Below are 20,977 nucleotides of genomic sequence, written 5' to 3'. Positions count from 1 at the left end.
AGAGCAGTTTCTAAAGCTGATGCAAAAACAGGAGCCAAGCATTATTCTAAAACACTCTCTTACTCAACCCTCACACAGTTCTATAAGGTGGCAGATACTAATACAAGGTTTAAAGAAAAAAGTTAATTCGTCCAAGGTAATGTGGGAGAGCAGGGAGTCAAACCAGACAGTTTAATTCTAGAGCCTGTAATCATTGGTTATGGCAAGGCTACCTCGTTTTATCACAGCACCTTCAGTAATCACTGTTATTTAAGTATATTCTAACTTGACTGCTAATTATATTCCATGCAAGCAGCATAACTGCTTTCTCCCAGCCTGATGTGTTCTCTTACCACATGCAGTAACACTGCCATTAGTGGCCTCTTTAGCCCAAAGGACAGTTCTATAGAAACTCCCATGTTCCTTGTGAGACACACGGCAAGTGAGGTTTACTGAGCTACTAGAAAGGTTCACAACGTACAGTAATTTGTAATTTGAAGAGATTATGAAAGAATCTAGTTAATCACCCAGCACTGTCAATGCAGCAGAATGCTTCTGCAGTAGCAACTCTGCTGGAAAGACAGCTAACCACTATTGTGAAGAGATCTAAAAGGGGTTATCAGTTTAAAAGTAGCAGTAGCACATACTGATGAAAAGTTGTTTTTGGAAACTTTCAAGGAGTTCTCTAACTACCATAAGAAGTGTATATTACAGGGTAGAAAAAACACAATGTTCATGAATGAAGGTAAAGCACTCCATAGAAATTCCAGGTTAAATCCTCAGATTACACTATCATTCTCTGCAGTTAGATACCCCTAACACTGCCTTAGATCACTGTAAACAGAACAAGCAAGGAATTACGTTTTTCTTTTCCAAGAACAGAAAGGATAATTCCTCGTTAGAAAATAGCTGGTACCATCACAGCCCAGACTTGCCAGTGCAGGCAGCCAGTCCCATTACCAGCTTCATATGTGAATAACAGCATAGCTTTCTGAGGCACCACAATCTTGTAACAGGACATAACTACTCTGAGAGAATTTGGTAGCTTGGACTTAAGCTACAAGGTAAAAATCACTAACGCAGTTGCTGAATAAAAGAAAAGAAAATGTCATTGGTAGTGATTTTAAAATATTTAATAGTCTGTCTTTAAAATCCAAAATAGTGTGATTCTTACAAGTTATGTGCCACATAAAGCAGGTGTTATTTTTTGAGAAATGCAGGTGATACTGAAAAACAGCACTGAGGTATTTTTTATTTTTAAAATTGAATAAGGAAACAAAGTCTGGATCTATTTTTACATTTACAAAAAACAATGCTACTGCTTGGCTCTTTTGGTATAATTTTAGGTTCTGAATATAAGAGTCTATCTATGGGAAAGAGCATGTAGTTTTAAAATCTATGCACATCATAACCTGGAAAATGATCATATAGCAAGAGGCCCGAGTGGAGGTAGGCTAATAACACATTTTACCTCTTCTCAGAACATAGCTGAGAAACAATTGTAACACCAAATTAAAATGGCAATATTAAATTGGTAACAAAATGATCCACATTTTATACTATATTTTCAAACACAGCGCCATGAAATTCAGCAGAGAACCTAATATAGCACCGATGAAACCACTCATTATTCCTTCGTGCTTCTGTGCAGTTTAGGATTTAGGCCGAATAGAATACCCAGGAAATGCCAGTCTCATTTTTGTAAATCAATTTAGATTACAATTAAATGTCTGCTTTAGGAAAAATAAGTATTCTTATCACAAGATCCGTTAGCCATTTATAGCTCCACCCTTTTGGAAGAATGATCGGGCTACATCTAATTTTTAATTAAAACCAAGAACCAAGCAGTAAGGACAGCAATGTCAAGAGTAAGTAGCACACTAAGAACCACACAGAACATTAGAAAGAATTTGGTGTATGTTTTCACAGCTACTAATTGATGTTAACAATTAAAAATTTACAAAGATAAAACATTTTTTTTGCACTAACTGGTTTCAATACAGCACTGAATTTAACTCATCTTTGGGCTTCAATCTTTACACAGAGTGAATGTGCAAGTGCCATCCTGAGGCCTTTCCCCATCTTACATCATAGTAAAATAGATTTCAAAATAATTCTAGAATGGTCTGACTTACAGCTGTTCTGGCTGACATATCCAAAAAGAAAAAGGACATTTCCTGGCGATTTCTTTTTTGCTTGATAATGATTGTCTAGTTACATAGTACATCAATGTGAAGGTAACAGAGCTTTTCCTACATTTAAACTCTAGTACTGGCACAATCAGTGCCAGCAGTGAATCCGCACCAGTACAGGCCAACTCAAAAACACACATTATAAAACATTTCAATGTCATTTTTAAAGCGATGTCACAGTTTGCTTCCTCAGAAATTTAAAAGTATACATTTGAAAACATCACATCTTCAATTTAAACCTCCGAGTTAAACATTTCTTATATCATTAAATCCAACTTGTGGTTGACGTGCTTTCATTACCATTCTCTAAAGTATCCCAAAAGCTAGACAGCGTGCCCTGTACCTGGCCTGTGGGACTCAAGGGCAACTCTGGGAGCCCTAAAGTGGAGAATTCTGTTCCAGTGCATACTAATAAAACGTGTCCTCAAATTTCTAGGCTTCAGATACTCAAACACTACTTTACTGGACAGTGCTGTGTATGGAGGTTTGGTTTTGTTTTTAAAGGATCAAGCGACATTGCACAATATAAAGACAGCAAACATTTTTGTAGAAGAGTTTGCAGTGTGTATATGTTGTTTCACCTATGCTTAAGGACTTTAAATGGATTTTAATATGGATATGATAGTGACAGCCATCAGAAGTTGCAAATCATTTTTACTAGCATTCACCCAAATGGGCAAAACAGAGGCAATGTGTGCCACTGGTTCTGTCATACTGGCCTTTGGCTGTGTTGGGGAAGTAATCATATAAAAAGTGCCCATAAAATAGAAAAGGCAGCAAGTGAAACTAGAAAAAGGTTGGAGCTACAGGAAACAGATGTGAACGGAGTTACCTTTATTTTTTCTTAAATGAGTTGAGAATAGGAAGGAAAGGCAGGGGCATCTGGATTTGGGCCCTCCACTGCTGTCCTGAAGTAAACCAGATTTGGATTGCCCATGAAAAGTTGTCGTGAGGGCCGGAGACTGCACCCAGATACTTACAGTTCTCTAAGAAGATTACGAGGCAAAACAAAACAAACCACAAATTAAATACACGACACTGTGAAGTCACTTTGATGAGAAAACAGAACACAAAGATATTTAAAAATATAAATAAATACATTTAGCTATTTTTATTCAAGAAACCCAGAGAACTGCTTTCAAAGCAATTGCTTCTTTAAAACCACAGTCTAAATTCTTCCATAAATACTCACTATTTTGATTGTCACTTAATGCAGCACCTCAGTGTTTGCTGGTGGTGGTGATGGAATTTCACTCAGTCTCTTCATAAACGAGGTCCTATTTCACTAAAGAACTTTTCCCTAGGAAAACTCAGGCAGCTTACAAAATATTGTTAAATACTCAAAAACAGAACCTGCAAAGTATTATTTTATTTAAGAAAAACAAGGAATGTAGTGTTAAATTATGACATGGGGAAAAATATGCAAAACAGTCACATGGAAAGAAAGTTTTAATTTTTAAATATCCACGTTTGCTTAATTTCTTGTGAGCTGTTCAATACTGTTTTAAATATCCTGAATTAATGACTATACCAACAAAATTCATCCCCAGTGTTTCCACGAGACATTAAAATAAGACCAAATTATATATATTTTTTCTTCAACCAAAGTAGTCTTTTTCTCAGTCCTTTTTGTGCAAAAATATTACAAGAGCAGTTCAAACGGAAACGCTGAAATGACATGCCAACATTTCAGAGCACATTTAAAACACCCAGAATAATTGCTGAAATTATTGTATACTAAAATATTATTACCAATCACTTTTAGGTTAGTTCTATACATCTATTCACACTGATGCAGTTTTCCTAGACCTCTGAAAATAAACAGGCTCATTGGTCTCTTTTGGTGTTCATACAATAGGCAAGATAGGTTTACAATAGTGTCTAAATGGAACTAGGCATCTACAATCTCTTGACTCCACCACATTCAAAACAAAAGTCAAAGTTCATTTGGCTACCTTGAAATCACTCCCATAAACCTACTACGGTTCACTGGATCTAAACATTTCTCAGAAATGTGTCATTTTAAATTTCACCTAAGTGATGATTTGGGGATCCTTTAGAAATGGTAATGCCTAAGATAATAAACTTTATCAAAATGAATAATTGCAATAAAGTGCTTGTTACATTTCAAAATGATGCTTTTAGACTGTGGTATGTTGTAAAAGTGTGTGCTATTCCTACGTAAAGGATCCCCAGGCATGAGAGTCGGGTCTTCTCACCTGTCTCAGGAAGCAGCAGCACTATCTTTTGGTAGGCTGACAATAGGCACGTTACCCATGCGGATGAGGCTATACTAGTGCTATGTATGGCAAAAGGGGAGTAAATTAGAAAAGTGGGAGGCATGTGGAGGGTTCCTACTATATATTCATAGTTATATACAAATATATTAAATATGCTATAAAAATAGTCGACTCTTTTCCTTTGCAATTACTTCAGAAGCTCCTTTTAGAAGAATGCTCACCCAACCCAAACAAATTTAAAAATCTTCTCTTCTCTTTCTCCAGTCACTATTAAAATGGCAAGCGCCTTTGTGCTCCTTCTTTTCCACCATTGAAAAATTCCCAACAGTTTACTCCTGGCTAGACTCACTCAGCAATAGTAATATCCAGTGTTCATACCTTCCAACGCTGACTCCTGAGGGACTCAGAACAGGGTCACAGATATTGGAAAGGTTATAGACTTGAATGAGTTTTACACAAATGTTCATCAATGACCTTTCAATCACTAAAGAAATACAGAAAAAGAAAAAAGTAGAAATGAGCAATACTAGAATAAAATGCTATTTGCATTCCACTTAAAAAAAGTTTACCTCAGTGTAGTGGAAACATTTTAAAACACGCTGAGTAATATCCAGTTTAAAATAATTTTTACCTGTCTGTGTACTGCAGGCAAATAGAGTAGTATTTTAAGGGGCCCCTTTCTAAGGCTTCTTGAACAAGGGTTCATCTTCCCTCACGTGCAGTGCCCTTTACAGAGCTGTGCTGCTGCGCTGCCCTTAACCAACCGCGGGCAGACCTCTTTAAGGCAATGGCCCACAACCACAGCCCTAACGGAGAACCCTAGCAACATCGTCACTACTCTGCACTGCGGATTCCACAGCAAACTAGCACAAGTCATTGGCATCCTTTTATTACTAGTACATTCTGAAACCAGATTTAAGTGACAAAGCAGAGCACAGGACTCAAATTATCCCCTCAATTTAGGACAGACTTTGGAGACTGAAGTGTAATATTTACCTACATGCTACCCCCATCGTCCATATTTGCTTTTCCACTAATATTTTCCACTCAAAAAACAGAGTGTCTCGGTTCTGCTTTAATACTATTCCCAGCAGCAACTTTATTAATCCTTGTAGTCCGCATGTAGTTGTTAAAATAACACTGACTCACCCAGTTCCACAGCAGTCCAAATCAAGATAACTAACTGCTAACATTTTTCCTTATCTTCAACAGTTTCTTATCTAAGAAGTGCCACCCAGAATAAATGTTTTTAAGAAAAACTGAGTATCTATGAGAATAAAGCAGAGGGAAGATATGATTTTTAAGTAGCTGAAAGGTGTTCTTATTTGGTATTTTTTCATGACTTAGATTTGGGATTTTAATTAACAGCTTTGGCTACAGAAATGAAGAACAGGCACCTGCTGAATCTTCACCAGACGCCCAAGTCCCCATTCATGGGGGAGGGGCAGGGACAGCTTTGCAGTCCTGGTTCAAGGGAAGCAGGAGGAAAACAAAGTTAAAGAAGGAGCTAAGAGGCAGTTGGTGCTGACGAGCTCTGCCGCCACAATGCTTGATATTGATAGCAAAGGAAAAGCAGCCAGCTGCTCCTTTAAAATTTTCGCAGTCAGTTCTAAGCGGGAAAAACAATGAGCTGTGAGGGACAACAGGAGTTATAAAGCAAAATTTTGTCTAATTTTCTTTCCCAAATATTTGTGAGGATGGAAAATACTTGAAGAAACTGGTAGAGCAGTATGTGAATAAACAAAGAGTACAGATTTGCCCTGTGGCTTGTCTTATGCTTTGCCTTTGTTAACCACTTTAAGTACACAGTACTCACGGGGTTCACCATTTGTAAGTATGGTACTTAGAGGATAAACCTTAATATAACAGTTCTTCCTATTGTTTGTTAGCTAAATCCCATCACTAGATATCACCAACACATAAATGAGGCACAACTCAGATATATATGGAATGGCATGGGAAGGTTAAGAAAGGCAATTTGAAAGGGGAGAAAATTAACACTGTTGCCATATTCTACATCAATTTTATCTTTGTGTATGTGTATGTATGCTCAAGTACACACATTCTGACAACTAATCTTGACATTCATGAGAAAGTCAGAAATCTCTTCTGGATGATCATTTAGCTAGAGGAGGAGCTCCTTGATATGTTAATTATTGATTGGTATCTAGTGACACTTCTTTTGTAGAAGGGTAGGTACCAACTTTCTTTGGTTGTTTTCTCTTTCAACATTAATGTTCTAATTTAAGTGTGGCCAGGTGTAGTTTTCTACAGAAAGACAAAGGATATCCTTTAACGATGATAGCAAAGCTGAGGACAGAAAAGTCTTAAGAACTGACTTAGAGTTCTTTGACTCCTTCATCTAGCAATTCTGTATTAGGGTATTTTCACTGCTCAAAACCTTTTCTGTTTAACAACCTCAATTCTGTTACACATTTTCTTTTAAGGTCAATTCTGATTTATTACAGCTTGTTGTCTTCCCTTTCCTCAGTAATAATTTTTGATATTCTAATCAGATATTTTCCATTAATCTTCCTTTGCTCTATAGTTTCAAATTTAATTATTAGTACCATAAAAATCTATAAAATGCTTTTTTTATGTATGCAATTTCTGTTGGAATTTATTACCTTTAGAATGATATTGCCAAATGAAATCTTAGTTCATGTTTAAAAAGCATGTGAGTTACAATATTCTAGCATTGTAGTGAAGGTAAAGCCAATTCCTACTCCTCCTTTTTTCTCTGTAGGAATATCAAGATCATATTGAGCAAATATTAACTGGTAATTCTTAAATGACTACTTAGCTTTAAAGGAAGATGCTGATTTAGGAGAACAATTTTGTAACCACATTAGTAACTCTGATAGTGTTAGGATGTCACCTTTTGTTTCTAAATTATTTGTACCTCCAGTCCAAAAGACTCACAGCAGCCTTCATAGGAACTTAGGAGAATAATAATGGCACTGATACCCACATGCTAATTAAAAATGTACTAAGGTTTCAAAACTGCTACTGAAACCAGAAAATGAATTCAAGATGGTGAGTTATCACCTGAATCAAAATCAAGGCACTATGGGTTTTTTTTTCCCCTCAAATAACCCTGAATCATTTCTGACTAAAAGAAGCATTGAAATTGTGAAGGATAATAAAAAGATTCCAACAAATCCTAAAAGTTAAAATTCCCACCAGTGAGAATGTTAAAAAGTGCCTAAAATGTTTTGTGTGCAAATTTTACTCCTGTAACTGAAACATTCTTGAAATTACTTTCAGGCTTGTTGAAAACCATTTACGCAACTATTTCCAACTACAAACTATATCAAAATATGTGATCAAAACTCCCACCCATCTAAAATAAAGCAGTGCAAATCCTATTTTCAAACATAATTGAAAAATAATGAAATGAGGGATATATTTCTGAGTAAATCCTGTTGTTTCAATAATTTAACCTGAAAAAAAAAAAATCCATTCCCAGCAGCACATCATACCTCACTGAACCAACTGTGACATCACAGCCAAAGTATGAACAAAAAGACTTGTGCCCCGGAAAAGTGAACACTATCATTTGTAAACAAAAGGGGAAACGGAGGATGCATTAGTTTGCACAGGGCATCAAGATCTAAGGAAATGTACTCATACCTATGAGGAGTAGATAATGCTTTCATGCAGCATACAAAATGTTTTGCTTTCTCTCCTTTTATCCAGACATATACATAATATTTTTACAGCATCTGTACATAGAGAATTAAAACCCATATAACATTCTGAAATTCATTACTGTTCCATCATCTGAAAAGGGAGAGGGGGTGGGGAAGGGGGCCTACTGAGTCTACTGGACTGTCTTCATGGCATCATTGTAAGCAAACCCCTGACATGGCAGTGGTGTGTCCTCTGTAACACTTGAAAACAGGCACAGAACCACTAAAAGTTACTAACATCATTGTTAGTGCCTTTCTGATTCACTGGAGGTCACGTTTCATAGCTGAGCTTCTAAACATTTGGCAATATACTCTTTTTCCATCAAAAAATTTCTGGGCAAGTAAAACACTGTCAGAATTGGCTATGGCCCTATGATCATCTCCTGCTGGCTGGTATTTAATGGACATCTGTAGCACTAGGCAGCATTAACTAATTCCAGGAACTTGAACACTCAATACTGCATCTCATGAACTGCTGCAACTTTTCCTCCTGTCCTCAGATCATCTGAGCAACTCTTTATGGGCCAACCCTTCCTCCCTTGAGGTCAGAGAGGAGGCATGTGTGCTACTGTGGTTGAACCTTGGAAGGATCAGTCAGACTGTCAGTCCTGTGCCGACTCAGTTGCTGCTGTTGCTGAGACTGGTGCTGCTGGTGATGTGATTGAGGGAAAGTGCTCTGTTGTAGTGGAAATGCAGCAGAGAGGATAAGCTGAGTTGAAGGATTCCCATGGAGCAACCTAGAAGTCTAAAAAACAAATGGATTATGCAACATTGCTTTACTCCTATCACACTGTCTACATTAAGATTTACTCAAGTTTTCCGCTGTCCATTGGGACAAAATCCTTCTACGTAATTCTTGCTTTCTCATTTAAAAATAGTATTTTAGAAAATGCTTATGAGGTTTGTTTGGTTGGTTAGAGCAGCAGTTTAGTGGCTGAGAACATGGGCCCTGAAGTGACACTGTCTGGGTTCAAATTCTGGCTGCCCTGTTTACCAGACATGTGACTTGGTCAAGCTATTTACCTCTGTGGGCCTCAGTGTCTTCATTTATAAAATAAGGACAATCACAGTGCCTCCCATATTGGGTTTTTATGAAGATTAAGTATTAACAGTGTTATTATTTAAAAGTACCATGAAAATGAAGGCAAGGTTAGAGATGTAAGTCCTGTATTTAGCAGTGTGGTATAACAAAAAAACAAACTCAAACAATAAATAAGCACAGGATCTGAAGTCAGAAGCCCTAGATTTGAGTTTTGCTCTGCCATTATTAGCTGTGTGAACTTGGGCAAGTCTCAACACTTACAAGCCTCAGTTTCTTTCACCTAATTTCTACTTCTGGAGACACAAAGGAAACTAGCCAAAAAGAAATGAATTTTTAAACTGAAAGTCCTTCCTTACTACTAACTATACAACTTGATGCAGGGTTCCTAATTTTAAAACGGAACTGTAATGGGTGAGTTTTGCAAATGTATATGAAGGACACCTGCACACAAAGGACAGATCCTTGAACTTGAAAGACTATTAAGCTTTGCCCAGAACCTGGAGAATTTTCTCTCTCTTTATTAGGAAGAGCTTTTGTAAGATAAAGAACTCAGGATATTTATGAGCCTTACAGGTTACAAGAGAGGTACATTTGGAACTAGGTGTCATATAATCAGAAAAGCCAAATTGTGTATTTACTATCTACATATGAGTATATTTCTGAAGGGTATTCCAATCTTATTCTTTAGGGGTCTTATGTCTTTGGAATAGCTTCTTTTGAAGTAGGGGAGAAGAGAATGTTCATTGTTTTAAGGGTTCACATTCCCTGAGAGACTTCGAAGACTGAGACCTTAAGGCAAGTCCTTTCCTTTTTTAAGCTCTTGCTTACTTCTCATTGAATATATTTCCCCCAGGTAATAGTTTACAACTTGATATAAATTCTTGTTACTAATTCATTTATAACAATAGCTAACCCAGTCATTAATGGCTACAGTTAGGCTTAAGGTCTAAGGGACTGTATGATTCTCAGAGGTTATTTAGGCAACTAACCTGTTCTAGTTTTCCACAACACCAAGTTAAGAATTATATTTGCACCAGAACACCAATGGTGATAACACTGTATTTATGTCCGAGTATGCAGTACAATACTGAATCTTCTAGTCATACCATGTGTTGTATAACTCTAAAATTGATGATATGTGTGTGGCCTACATGGAATGGTCTTCAGCACAAATCTAGGCTAGCCTACTCTCAAAATTGCTCCTCCTAGGCCAGAAGGAAAAAAGCTGGATTTCCAGATGTCATAATCTACTTTGCACCCAGAGTGAGGGTACTGAAATTCAGGAATTTGTCCTGCTGAGGACCTGTACCTATGTGCCTTTCTTCTATATCCTTTAGATGAGCAGATCATGTCTGATATACTCACTCACCTGATATCTGTGCCTGCTTTGTGGTTAATCCGAGTGTCTATTACACTTAGCAAGACAGTGGTCATAAATGACAGTTAGTTATGTGCCTTATACTATGTTCAGTAATTTACATGCATCTTTTACCCATGAGATATGAACTATTAGAGCCTCCATATTATAGATGGGGAAACTGAGTTTTGGCAAGTTAAGTAACCTGCCAAAGGTCACACAGTATGTGGTGCAGCAGACTCAATCTCAGGGCTGCCTGACTTTAGAACTTAAGTTCTTAAGTACGACATATACTGCCTCCAGAGTATTTCTCCTCTATTAATTTATAACCAAAAAATTATTTAAAAATTCAACCCAACAAAATAATTTCAGATAATGCCTATAATTTTTTAAAAAATCCCTTTTGCTATCCTTCCCAGTAGAGAGTGGAGTTTGAAAGACCACTAGATAAAGGAAGAGAAGAAAGTTGCCTTTGCTTGAATTTCAGAAACTCTAGCTGGAGAGAGCTCTACACAAAGTGCCTTGATGTGGGCAGAAAGTAGCCACTTATTCTATCCAGCAGTTCAGATAACTGGATATGTCCAGGGCAAGGCTAAAAGCCTTCCAAAGACTGAACAAGGGAAGACAAAATAGCTAACCAGGACAAGCCTTCTGTCTTCACAGAAATTTAACTTGTACAGTAAGCTTTTATGGATTTTTTAGATCATTTACAAGACTGTTCATTTAATGCCTAATTTCATTATATAAAAGTAAATAGGTTCGGGACAGCTTCCCCATGGGAGAATTACCTGTAAAAACTGCTGTGGTGGTTGGGTCAGCTGAGCCTGAGACGGTTGCTGAACTGAAGCAAGCTGCTGTTCCTGGCCACTCTGCTGCTGCTGCTGCTGCTGTGTGACTGACAATGTCTGTGACTGCTGTTGTGTAGCAAAGGTAGGGTAGGCGGTCACCACCTGACCCATAAGCATAGCACTAGGTACCATGACTGCCCCACAAGCCACAGGAGCAGTTACTAATTTGGTCACAAGTTGCTGACCTTGAGAAAATCTGTTAAGAAGAAAGAGAGAAGAAGGAGAGTCAGAAGTACAAGGTATACGTTATAAAAGGCAGTGGGCTGAATACTTCTCTCTAAGATAATATCTGATGATACTGCCAATTTAGTTTTTAAAAAGCTGTATGTTCTGGGGCTGGCCCCGTGGCCGAGTGGTTAAGTTTGCGCGCTCCGCTGCAGGCGGCCCAGTGTTTCGTTAGTTCGAATCCTGGGCGCGGACATGGCACTGCTCATCAGACCACGCTGAGGCGGCGTCCCACATGCCACAACTAGAAGAACCCACAGCGAAGAATACACAACTATGTACCGGGGGGCTTTGGGGATAAAAAGGAAAAAAATAAAATCTTAAAAAAAAAAGCTGTATGTTCCAATTTTGTTTTATACTTCTAAAAATTCCCTTTGGGATACCAGTAAAACAAAAATGTATATAGCAAAATGAGGGGCCGGCCCGGTGGCCCAGCGTTTAAGTTCGCACGTTCCACTTCTCAGCAGCCCAGGGTTCGCTGGTTCGGACCCTAGGTGCAGACATGGCACCGCTTGGCACGCCATGCTGTGGTAGGCGTCCCACATATAAAGTAGAGGAAGATGGGCACGATGTTAGCTCAGGGCCAGGCTTCCTCAGCAAAAAGAGGAGAACTGGCAGTAGTTAGCTCAGGGCTAATCTTCCTCAAAAAAAAAAAAAAAGTATATAGCAAAATGAAATGATCACAAACAAAAATACAAACGTTTTTTGGATATCCAGATGCAAAGAATGAAGTTGGACCCTTACTTTACACCATATAGAAAAATTAACTAAAATTGGATTAAAGACCTAAATGTAAGAGGTAAAACTATAAACCTCTTAGAGAAAAACATAGGGAAAAGTTTCATGACATTGGATTGGGCAATGATTTTTTTGGATATGACACTAAAAGCACAGACAACAAAAGAGAAAACAGATGAACTGGACATCAAAATTAAAAACTTCTATGCATCAAAGGACACTATCAACACAGTTGAAGGGCAACCCAAAGAACGGGAGAAAGTATTTGCAAATCATCTATCTGCTAAGAGGTTAATAACTAGAACATATAAGGCAATCCGACAGTTCAACAATAAACAATCTGATTAAAAGATGGGCAAGCGTCTTGCATAGACATTTCTCCAAAGATGATATACAAATGGCCAATAAACACATGAAAAGATGCTCAACATCACTAATCATTAGGGAAATGCAAATCAAAAACACGAGATACCACTTCACAACTAACAGGATGGCTATTACCAAAAAAACAGATAATAACCAGTGTTGGTGAGGATATGGAGAAACTGGAACCCTTGTGCACTGCTAGTGGGAATGTAAAATAGTGCAGCTACTATGGAAAACAGTATGACTGTTCCTCAAAAAGTTAAATAGAGAATTACTATATGATCCAGCAATTCCATTTCTGGGTATATACTCAAAAGAATTGAAAGCAAGGACTCAAACAGATATTTGTACCCTGATGTTCATAGCAGCATTATTTACAATAGCCAAAAGACAGATGCAACCCAAGTGTCCATTGACATGAATGGATAAACGACATGTGGCATATACATACAATGGAAGATTGTTCAGCCTTAAAAAGGAATGAGATTCTGACACATGCTACCACGTGGATGAACCTTGAGGACATTATGCCAAGTGAAAATAAACCAGACACAGAAAACATATTGTATGATTCCATGTATATGAGGTACCTAGAGTAAGCAAACTCACAGACTTATGTGCTTAGAAAGTAGAATGGTGGTTTCCAGGAGCTAGTGGGGAGGAGGAATGAGGAGTTACTGTTCAATGGGCACAGAGTTTCAGTTTGGGAAGGAGAAGAAAGTTCTGCAGACTGATGGTAGTGATGGTCACAACGTTGTGAATGTACTCAATGCCAATGAACTATACATGTAAAAATGGTTAACATGGTAAATTTTATGTTATGTGTATATTTCCACAATATAAAAAATTTTAAACCTGTTAAAAAATATCAACCTTTTTCTTTTTATAAAATTACTAGGTTCTTGGGAGTCAGATATATGTGGCACATGGTTCATTTTGCTAATCATCACCAAAGTTAAAGCTATCCTATGGGAATCTAAAACTCTCTAGGTTTAAATGAGATATTTATACTGCAAATTGTATCTTATAAACATAATTCAAAACTAACTGAATTCTAACAATGAATAAAGGTACCCTCAATTTATAAAGTCATTAATGCAGCATAGTACCCACTGTGTTTAGGATTCACTAATATTCCCTCCCTCCTCACCTTCCTTCTTCTATTTCCTGTAATAAAAGAACAACAACAAAAAATGATGCCTCATCAGGGAACAATATTATTTCTATTTGCCTTTTCTGTGAGATGAAGTTAGTTTCTAACACTGGCTAGTGCAGCGAGGAAATTGAGAGAGGACCTACGGCAGATGCAGCATGACATAACTGCAACTACAAACTGTTCAGAGTGCACAACAGCATTAAACTTAGTACAGACACACACTTTATCATTTATGTTCCACGAGGCAAAATAAATCTATTTTAAATCCATGCCAAATCTTGAAAATAAAATGCTGTATTTTATCTACTTTAGGACCAAATGCATTATTTAATATGAAAAACATATATAAAATAAAAAAATCAACATATAAAGAAAGCTCAAAGCAGCAAGTAACATTTACAAAGTGGCTTAGTCACAGAAGTGCTAAGTGCTAACTTCTCTGTAATCTTAATTAGTATCTGAATTGTCCAACGGCTTACTGATAAAATGTGATGTGAATACTTCATCTGTCTCTGGCACCAAAAGACATTCTTCAGTCTACTTTTGCTTAATTCCCATTTTTGTGGATTTGCCTATACCGCTCCCTATGCCTAGAATTTCTCCATAGACTCCCTACCACAGGCACACCCAAAGCCAAGTCCTTTAAGACTCAGGGCAAGTATCCTCTGTGAAGCTTTCTCTGACCACATTCCTCTCTTTACCTGCTTGCCTCAACTCATAAACTGCTCACTTCCTCCTTTCTAAAGACCTAAGTATTTATCACACCACATAATACTGGTTTGTTTACCTTTCTATGGCTTTTACTAGTCTGATCTTTCCTTTGAGACAAGGAATGTGCCATACTCATCTAAATATGCACTCAAATGCTTGCTGATATAAATAGATGTCTACAAACAGTTTGGGGGACTACAAACAGTCTCCCAAAATGCACGTCAGCATTCCAGATTACTAGATTTTTCCTCAGGCTTTGAAACTAGTCCTCTACATTTCTACAGAGCACATTCATAATACTTCCTTTCAGAATGCTAGAGCTAAAGGTTGGACTTTTTACCTTGAAGGAACTGAGTTCCAAAGAGAAGCAATGAGTTCTCCCTGCTCTCATTGCCTCTATGATCCTGCAGCTTCTTTACTCTCTGGAAATTATTAACAGGATTTTAATAAAATCTATTACACACTCTAATTCAACAGCAAAATTGTATTATAAAAGCAGCAGCCTACTTGTAGTGCAGTAAAATAAGTAAAAAATAAAATGGATTTAAGATACAAGTTTTAAGACTTTGGAGATCCTATATATGAAAACGGCATTTCTTCAAAAAATTTGCTTCTAAGTCAGCTATTTGGACTTCCCACTAAAATAAGTCGCAGAAGGGTATTTTTTCTAGAATGGCCCATAAAGTTCAGTGTAGTTATGTTTAAGCACTTGAGCTTTGAAATCAGACACCTAGGCTTGAATTCAGAAGCCCTTCACTCCCTTAACTAGCTATAGGCCCTTGACCAAACTACTAAAAACTCACTTTTACCTGGGAAATAAAAGACCCTAATGCTCATTTTTTAAAAAATAAGAATTAAATGAGATAATACATTTTGAGCACTTAGTAAATACTTAAGCTCCAGAAAGGTAAGCTACTTCTATTCCACAACATATACAAACTATGGTAGTACACACCCTAACCATCATTACTAGATGAAAACTCACCAGCATCTGTACTGAAACAATGAAAGTTTCACAGTCTTACAAAGCCTGTCATGAAACTCGTATAACAGCGTGTTATAGAATTTGGATTCAACAATATTTGGTAGCACATTTTTGGACAGGAAACAAAATTTGCTGTCATTCTTTTATTATAAAGTCCTTAAACAATGGATACATCCTGTGTTTTACTTCAAATTCAAGAATGCTTGCTGGAGTGAGCAACCAACTAAAATCATGTTTTTAAAAGTCAAATTATTGTTTTTTAATCAATCACTTTAAAATTTTGGAATGACTAATGAAATATGACACCTACCTTATCTGTCTGTCCTGAGTGAATGTAGTTACTGCTGCACTCTGGGTACTGTTTGGTGGCACACTAGATGGAATCTGGACCATGCTTCCAGCTGCCGGCTGAGAAATCACCATAGTGTTATACAGTGGGGCTGTAAGAGTGCTCTGTGTCTGACTGGGAAGAGATGTTTGTTGATTGTGCCCACTCAGTACATTCTGTTGACTCTGCTAGAAAAGAGAAGATTTTACAGACAGATTAACTGAAAAAATTTCTTTTGGAAGTATGCTTCTACTAGTCATCATTCTAACAATAGTTGACATGACAGAAAAGTAAGTGGCAGGACATATTACTCTGGGAGGAATCGAGCCATAAAGGAATGACTTACAGTAACTACGAATGAAGTAGTCTTCAATATCTTTCTGGAAGGTAAGCTATGACTTTAAAAAGGAGCATGATCTTAACAGGGGTGATATAAAACAAACAGAATTTCTGTTAAATGCCCATGGTGAGTGACTGACATTAGACATTTTTATATATTTCATTTGAAGCCTTGGGATTTACAGTCACAGATGTACACTAATTACCAAGACTTCCTGGAATATTGATTCATCACTGCCCTAACAATATATTCTTCATGTATAGTAGTAACATGTTTCCTGGTCAGCCTCTTTTGCAAGTCAAGCCTCATACAGAAGAAGTCTATAAGTTCCTTTTAAACAAATTTCAAAATTTTTTAAATGTCAAAATATTGAAAGCATATAACATTCAATAATTTAACAATTTTGCATAAAATAGTTTAATGATCACTCTCAATATTACACTAATTATTACTATTAAAGTTTTAAATATGGCATTGCTCAAGATAGAGCTTTGTTTCAGCAATAGCATCTATTTCAATCACAGAACACTCTATAGCCCATTTTGTTCGATAACATTACCTGACTTGATGTACTTTGTAAAGTCTGCTGTTGTATCACATGCTGAGTTGTGCCAATGTGTCCAGTATTCATTCCACTTTGAATTTGGTTAGTTTGAACAACCTGGCCTTGCATACTTATAGGCGCGAGTTGCTGGATGTTAGATGAATTTCCAGAAGAAAGTTGAACAGAACCAAAATTCAATCCAGGGGTTGACTGTTGTAAAAACATCTTTAAAAATAAAGATTACATTAAAATGAGCTTTGCAGATAAAAAACAAAGAGGAATAAGTGCATCAAAAAAGAAAAAAAGAAAGCAAAAACAAGCAACGAATTAAGCTTAAAAAGCAAGTAACAAATTTCTATACTCTAATAACAAACTAAAGAAAGAGAACTCAAAAATACAATTCCATTTACAATCAGAACAAAAAGAATAAAATATCTAGGAATAAATTTAACTAAGGAGGTGAAAGACCTATACAATGAAAACTATAAGACATTATTGAAAGAAATTGATGAGGACATAAAGAAAGATATTCCATGCACATGGATTGGAAGAATAAATACAGTTAAAATGTCCATACTACCTAAAGCAATCTACAGATTTAATGCAATCCCAATCAGAATCCCAATGACATTCTTCACGGAAATAGAATAGGAATCCTAAAATTCAGTTGGGACAACAAAAGACCCCAGATAGCTAAAGCAATCCTGAGAAAAGAGAACAAAGCTGGAGGGATCACAATCTCTGACTTCAAAATGTACTACAAAGCTATAGTCATAAAATCAGCATGGTACTGGTACAAACATAGGCACACAGATCAATGGAACAGAACTGAAAGCCCAGAAATAAACACACACATCTATGGACAGCTAATCTTTGACAAAGGTGGTAAGAACATACAATGGAGAAAGGAAAGTCTCTTCAATAAATGGTGTTGGGGAAACTGGACAGCCACATGCAAAAGTATGAAAGTAGACCATTTATCTTTCACTATACACAAAAATTAATGCAAAGTGGATCAAAGACTTCAAAGTAAGATCTGAAACCATAAAACTCCTATAAGAAAATATAGAGTATAGAGTATAGAGTAAAGAGAGTATACTCTCTGACACCAGTCTTAGAAGGATCTTTTTGACTACATGTCTTCTCAGACAAGGGAAACAAAAGAAAAAACAAACAAGTGGGACTTCATCAGACTAAAGAGCTTCTGCAAGGCAAAGGAAACCAGGAACAAAACAAAAAGACAACCCACCAACTGGGAGAAAATATTTGCAAATCATATATCTGATAAGGGGTTAATCTCCAAAATAAAGAAAGAACTCACACAACTCACCAAAAAACCCCACAAACAACCTGATCAAAAAATGGGCAGAGGACATGAACAGACATTTTTCCAAAGATATGCAGATGGCCAAGAGACACATGAAAAGATATTCAGCATCACTAATCATCAGGGAAATACAAATCAAAACTACACTAAGATATCACCTTATGCCTGTTAGAATGGCTATAATCACCAACACAAAAAATAAAAAATGTTGGAGATGATATGGAGAAAAGGGAACCCTCATATACTGCTGGTGGGAATGCAAACTCGTGTAGACACTATGGAAAACAATATGGAGATTTCTCAAAAAATTAAAAATAGAAATACTATACGACCCAGCTATCCCACTACTGGGTATTTATGCAAAGAACATGAAATCAACAATTCAAAGAGACTTATGCACCCCTATGTTCTTTGCAGCATTATTCACAATAGTCAAGAAGTGGAAGCAACCTAAGTGCCCACTGACCGATGACTGGATAAAGATGTGGTGTGTGTGTATATATACACAATGGAATACTATTCAGCCATAAAAAAGACAAAACTGTCCCATTTGCAACAACATGGATGGACCTTGAGGGTATTATGTTAAGCAAAAAAGACAGACAGAGAAAGACAAACACCATACGATTTTACTCATATGTGGAAGATAAACTAACACACAAAGAGAATAGTTCAGTGGTTACCAGAGGGGAAGGGGGGAAGGGGGTCACCCAGCATAAGGGGTGAAGGGGCACACTTATATGTTGACTGACAATAATGTACAACTAAAATTTCACAATGTTATAAACTATTATGACCTCAATAAAATAAAAAGAAAAAAAAGCAAGTAACAAGAAGACGACATCACTTTGAATGAACAATGAGCAATAATTACTGGATAAAACATGATACTTCACATTTCTTCTTTCAGTCATCCTAACCCTATAACGTTTCCATGTCAGAAAAAGTGTTATAAATTTTAAAACCTCTGCTTGTTTGAACATTTTATGTGTGGAGGATTATTTGTTACATCAGCTAGCATTACCCTAAGTCAGTGCTACTCACAGGTCTGTGAACTGGCAGCTCTGCACCACTTATCATTTATAATTTGCGGCATTAGATAGTAGTTTTCACTTAAAGTTTCCCTTTACCAAAGTCTTAATCTCCTCTGACAGACATAACTTTAGAGTGGCCTGTTGGTTGACCAAATAAGACTAATATGAATCACACCTACTGGTATTTTATTAAAATAATGACTGATGATTGATTTATAAATTCTGTACCTACATGTACCTAAAAGTCTTTGTAAAATATCATTTTTAGATTATGAATTTAAGCTCACTAAAAACTGGACTACTAAATGATGACTCTAATCTGGAGAAACAAGCTGTTGATGAAAATGCTCTCAGGAATGAATTATCTTTAGAGACTGTAAATGCAACCATATTGAGTAGGTAACCAATGAGTATTTATTGAACTAAACTGATGAAACATCTCTCCTGCATCTCACTTTTAAGAAAAGTCAATCGTCCTAAGAAACCAAAATGTGAATAGTATGGTTTGTTTGTGTTCAAATATGATAATAACTTACCTGCAGACCTTGACCATGGACCATTTGAAGTTGTTCTTGAATTTTTCTTAGTTCTTCTTGTTGCCGATGAATATTTGCCTCTATCATCCGTGTCCGTTGCTCCAGTTGGTCTTTCAGATGCTGCATGGCTCCCAATTGAGCTGAAAACTGAAACTGAAGTACCATGTGTAGAAAAAGTGTAACACAGTTATTTATTTATCTATTTGTGAGGAAGATTGTCAGTGAACTAACATCAGTACCAATCTTCCTCTATTGTGTATGTTGGACGCCACCTCAGCATGCCTTGACGAGTGGTGCTAGGTCTGCGCCTCAGATCCAAATTGTGAACTCTGGACCACTGAAGCAGTGTGCAAACTTAACCAATACACCACTGGGCTGGACCCAGCGTAACATATTTTACAATCACTTATTCTTCATAACTGTATAATGTGAAAAGTAAGCAGATATATAGTATATCATGAGCTAAGAATTTTATGTCAGTTAGTGTATTACCTCTCAGCTCCTAATTCACCCATCTTTGCTCAGCTTTGTGATACTGGAGCTGGACCCTATAAATATTTCTCCTTTGTCAGCAGTCACAAACTCAGTCACGTCTGTAGATGACGCTGGAGGGATACTGCAAAGGGAGGTGCTTATCTTTCTGGTTCTGGTTCTTTTCCTTGTTTCTCTTAGGTCAGTGGATAGCTTCCTAGTGAGTCACCTCAGCACCCCAGCAGGTGGCTTTGCAGCAAGTCTCACTGGCATGGTAGTGGGCAGCTCTCCAGCAAATTTCACTGGTACCTCAACAGGTGGCTTCCTGCTCTCCAGCCTTAGTCTGTGGCACCTCAATGAACTTCTCTACCATCCTGTGGCTACAGCCACACTTACCACTTGAATTTCAGCCTGGCCTGGAGGAGGAGGCATTTAGGAGGGTCAGGGGGTCTTCCAAGTTGTTCCTTCCTTGGGTCTTCTTCCTGTCACTTACAGTTATTGGCTGCTCTCTAAATCTGTTATCCCTGTATTCGTTAGAATTCTCTTAACTACTTTTAGTAGTTAATCCCTGTTATCAGTTAATAACTTTTTATACTATCCCTCTTCAAATTTCTAGTATGGCTTCTGACTGGATCTTGACTAATTACAAGTACACACTGGCATTAGAAGACCTGAGCTCATGTTGTGGCTCTACCACTTGCTACAACAAGTTACTTAACTTCATTTCTACCCTTTGACAAATGAAAAAGTAGCCTGCACCTAGAATTGTTCATATCAAATTCTGTCATCCCTAGAATGTCCTCTTTGTGCACATCTTCAGAATGTTACAAAAGTCTGAATGATAACCAACCATGATATTGTTACTC

General features: G+C 37.1%; 1 protein-coding gene across 50 annotated transcripts in view; it reads right to left on the bottom strand.

The window, feature by feature from the left end:
* Positions 1 to 23: 23 nt before the first annotated feature.
* Positions 24 to 20,977, bottom strand: part of CLOCK (clock circadian regulator) — a 124,047-nt gene continuing 103,093 nt past the window's right edge. For 47 of the 50 annotated variants that reach the window (XM_005608761.4, XM_070261675.1, XM_070261664.1 and 44 more), the window contains 5 exons: positions 19,641 to 19,793; positions 16,759 to 16,968; positions 15,842 to 16,047; positions 11,291 to 11,546; positions 8,086 to 8,848 (listed from right to left, as the gene is read on the bottom strand). In XM_005608761.4, coding sequence (XP_005608818.1) covers positions 8,669 to 8,848; positions 11,291 to 11,546; positions 15,842 to 16,047; positions 16,759 to 16,968; positions 19,641 to 19,793 — 1,005 coding nt within the window. In that variant the 3' untranslated portion in view covers positions 8,086 to 8,668. 50 annotated transcript variants of the gene reach the window in all.

This window comes from Equus caballus, chromosome 3 (genome assembly GCF_041296265.1).
Source record: "Equus caballus isolate H_3958 breed thoroughbred chromosome 3, TB-T2T, whole genome shotgun sequence".
NCBI classification, from domain to species: Eukaryota; Metazoa; Chordata; class Mammalia; order Perissodactyla; family Equidae; genus Equus; species Equus caballus.
This window is presented reverse-complemented; position numbering and strand designations above follow the sequence as displayed.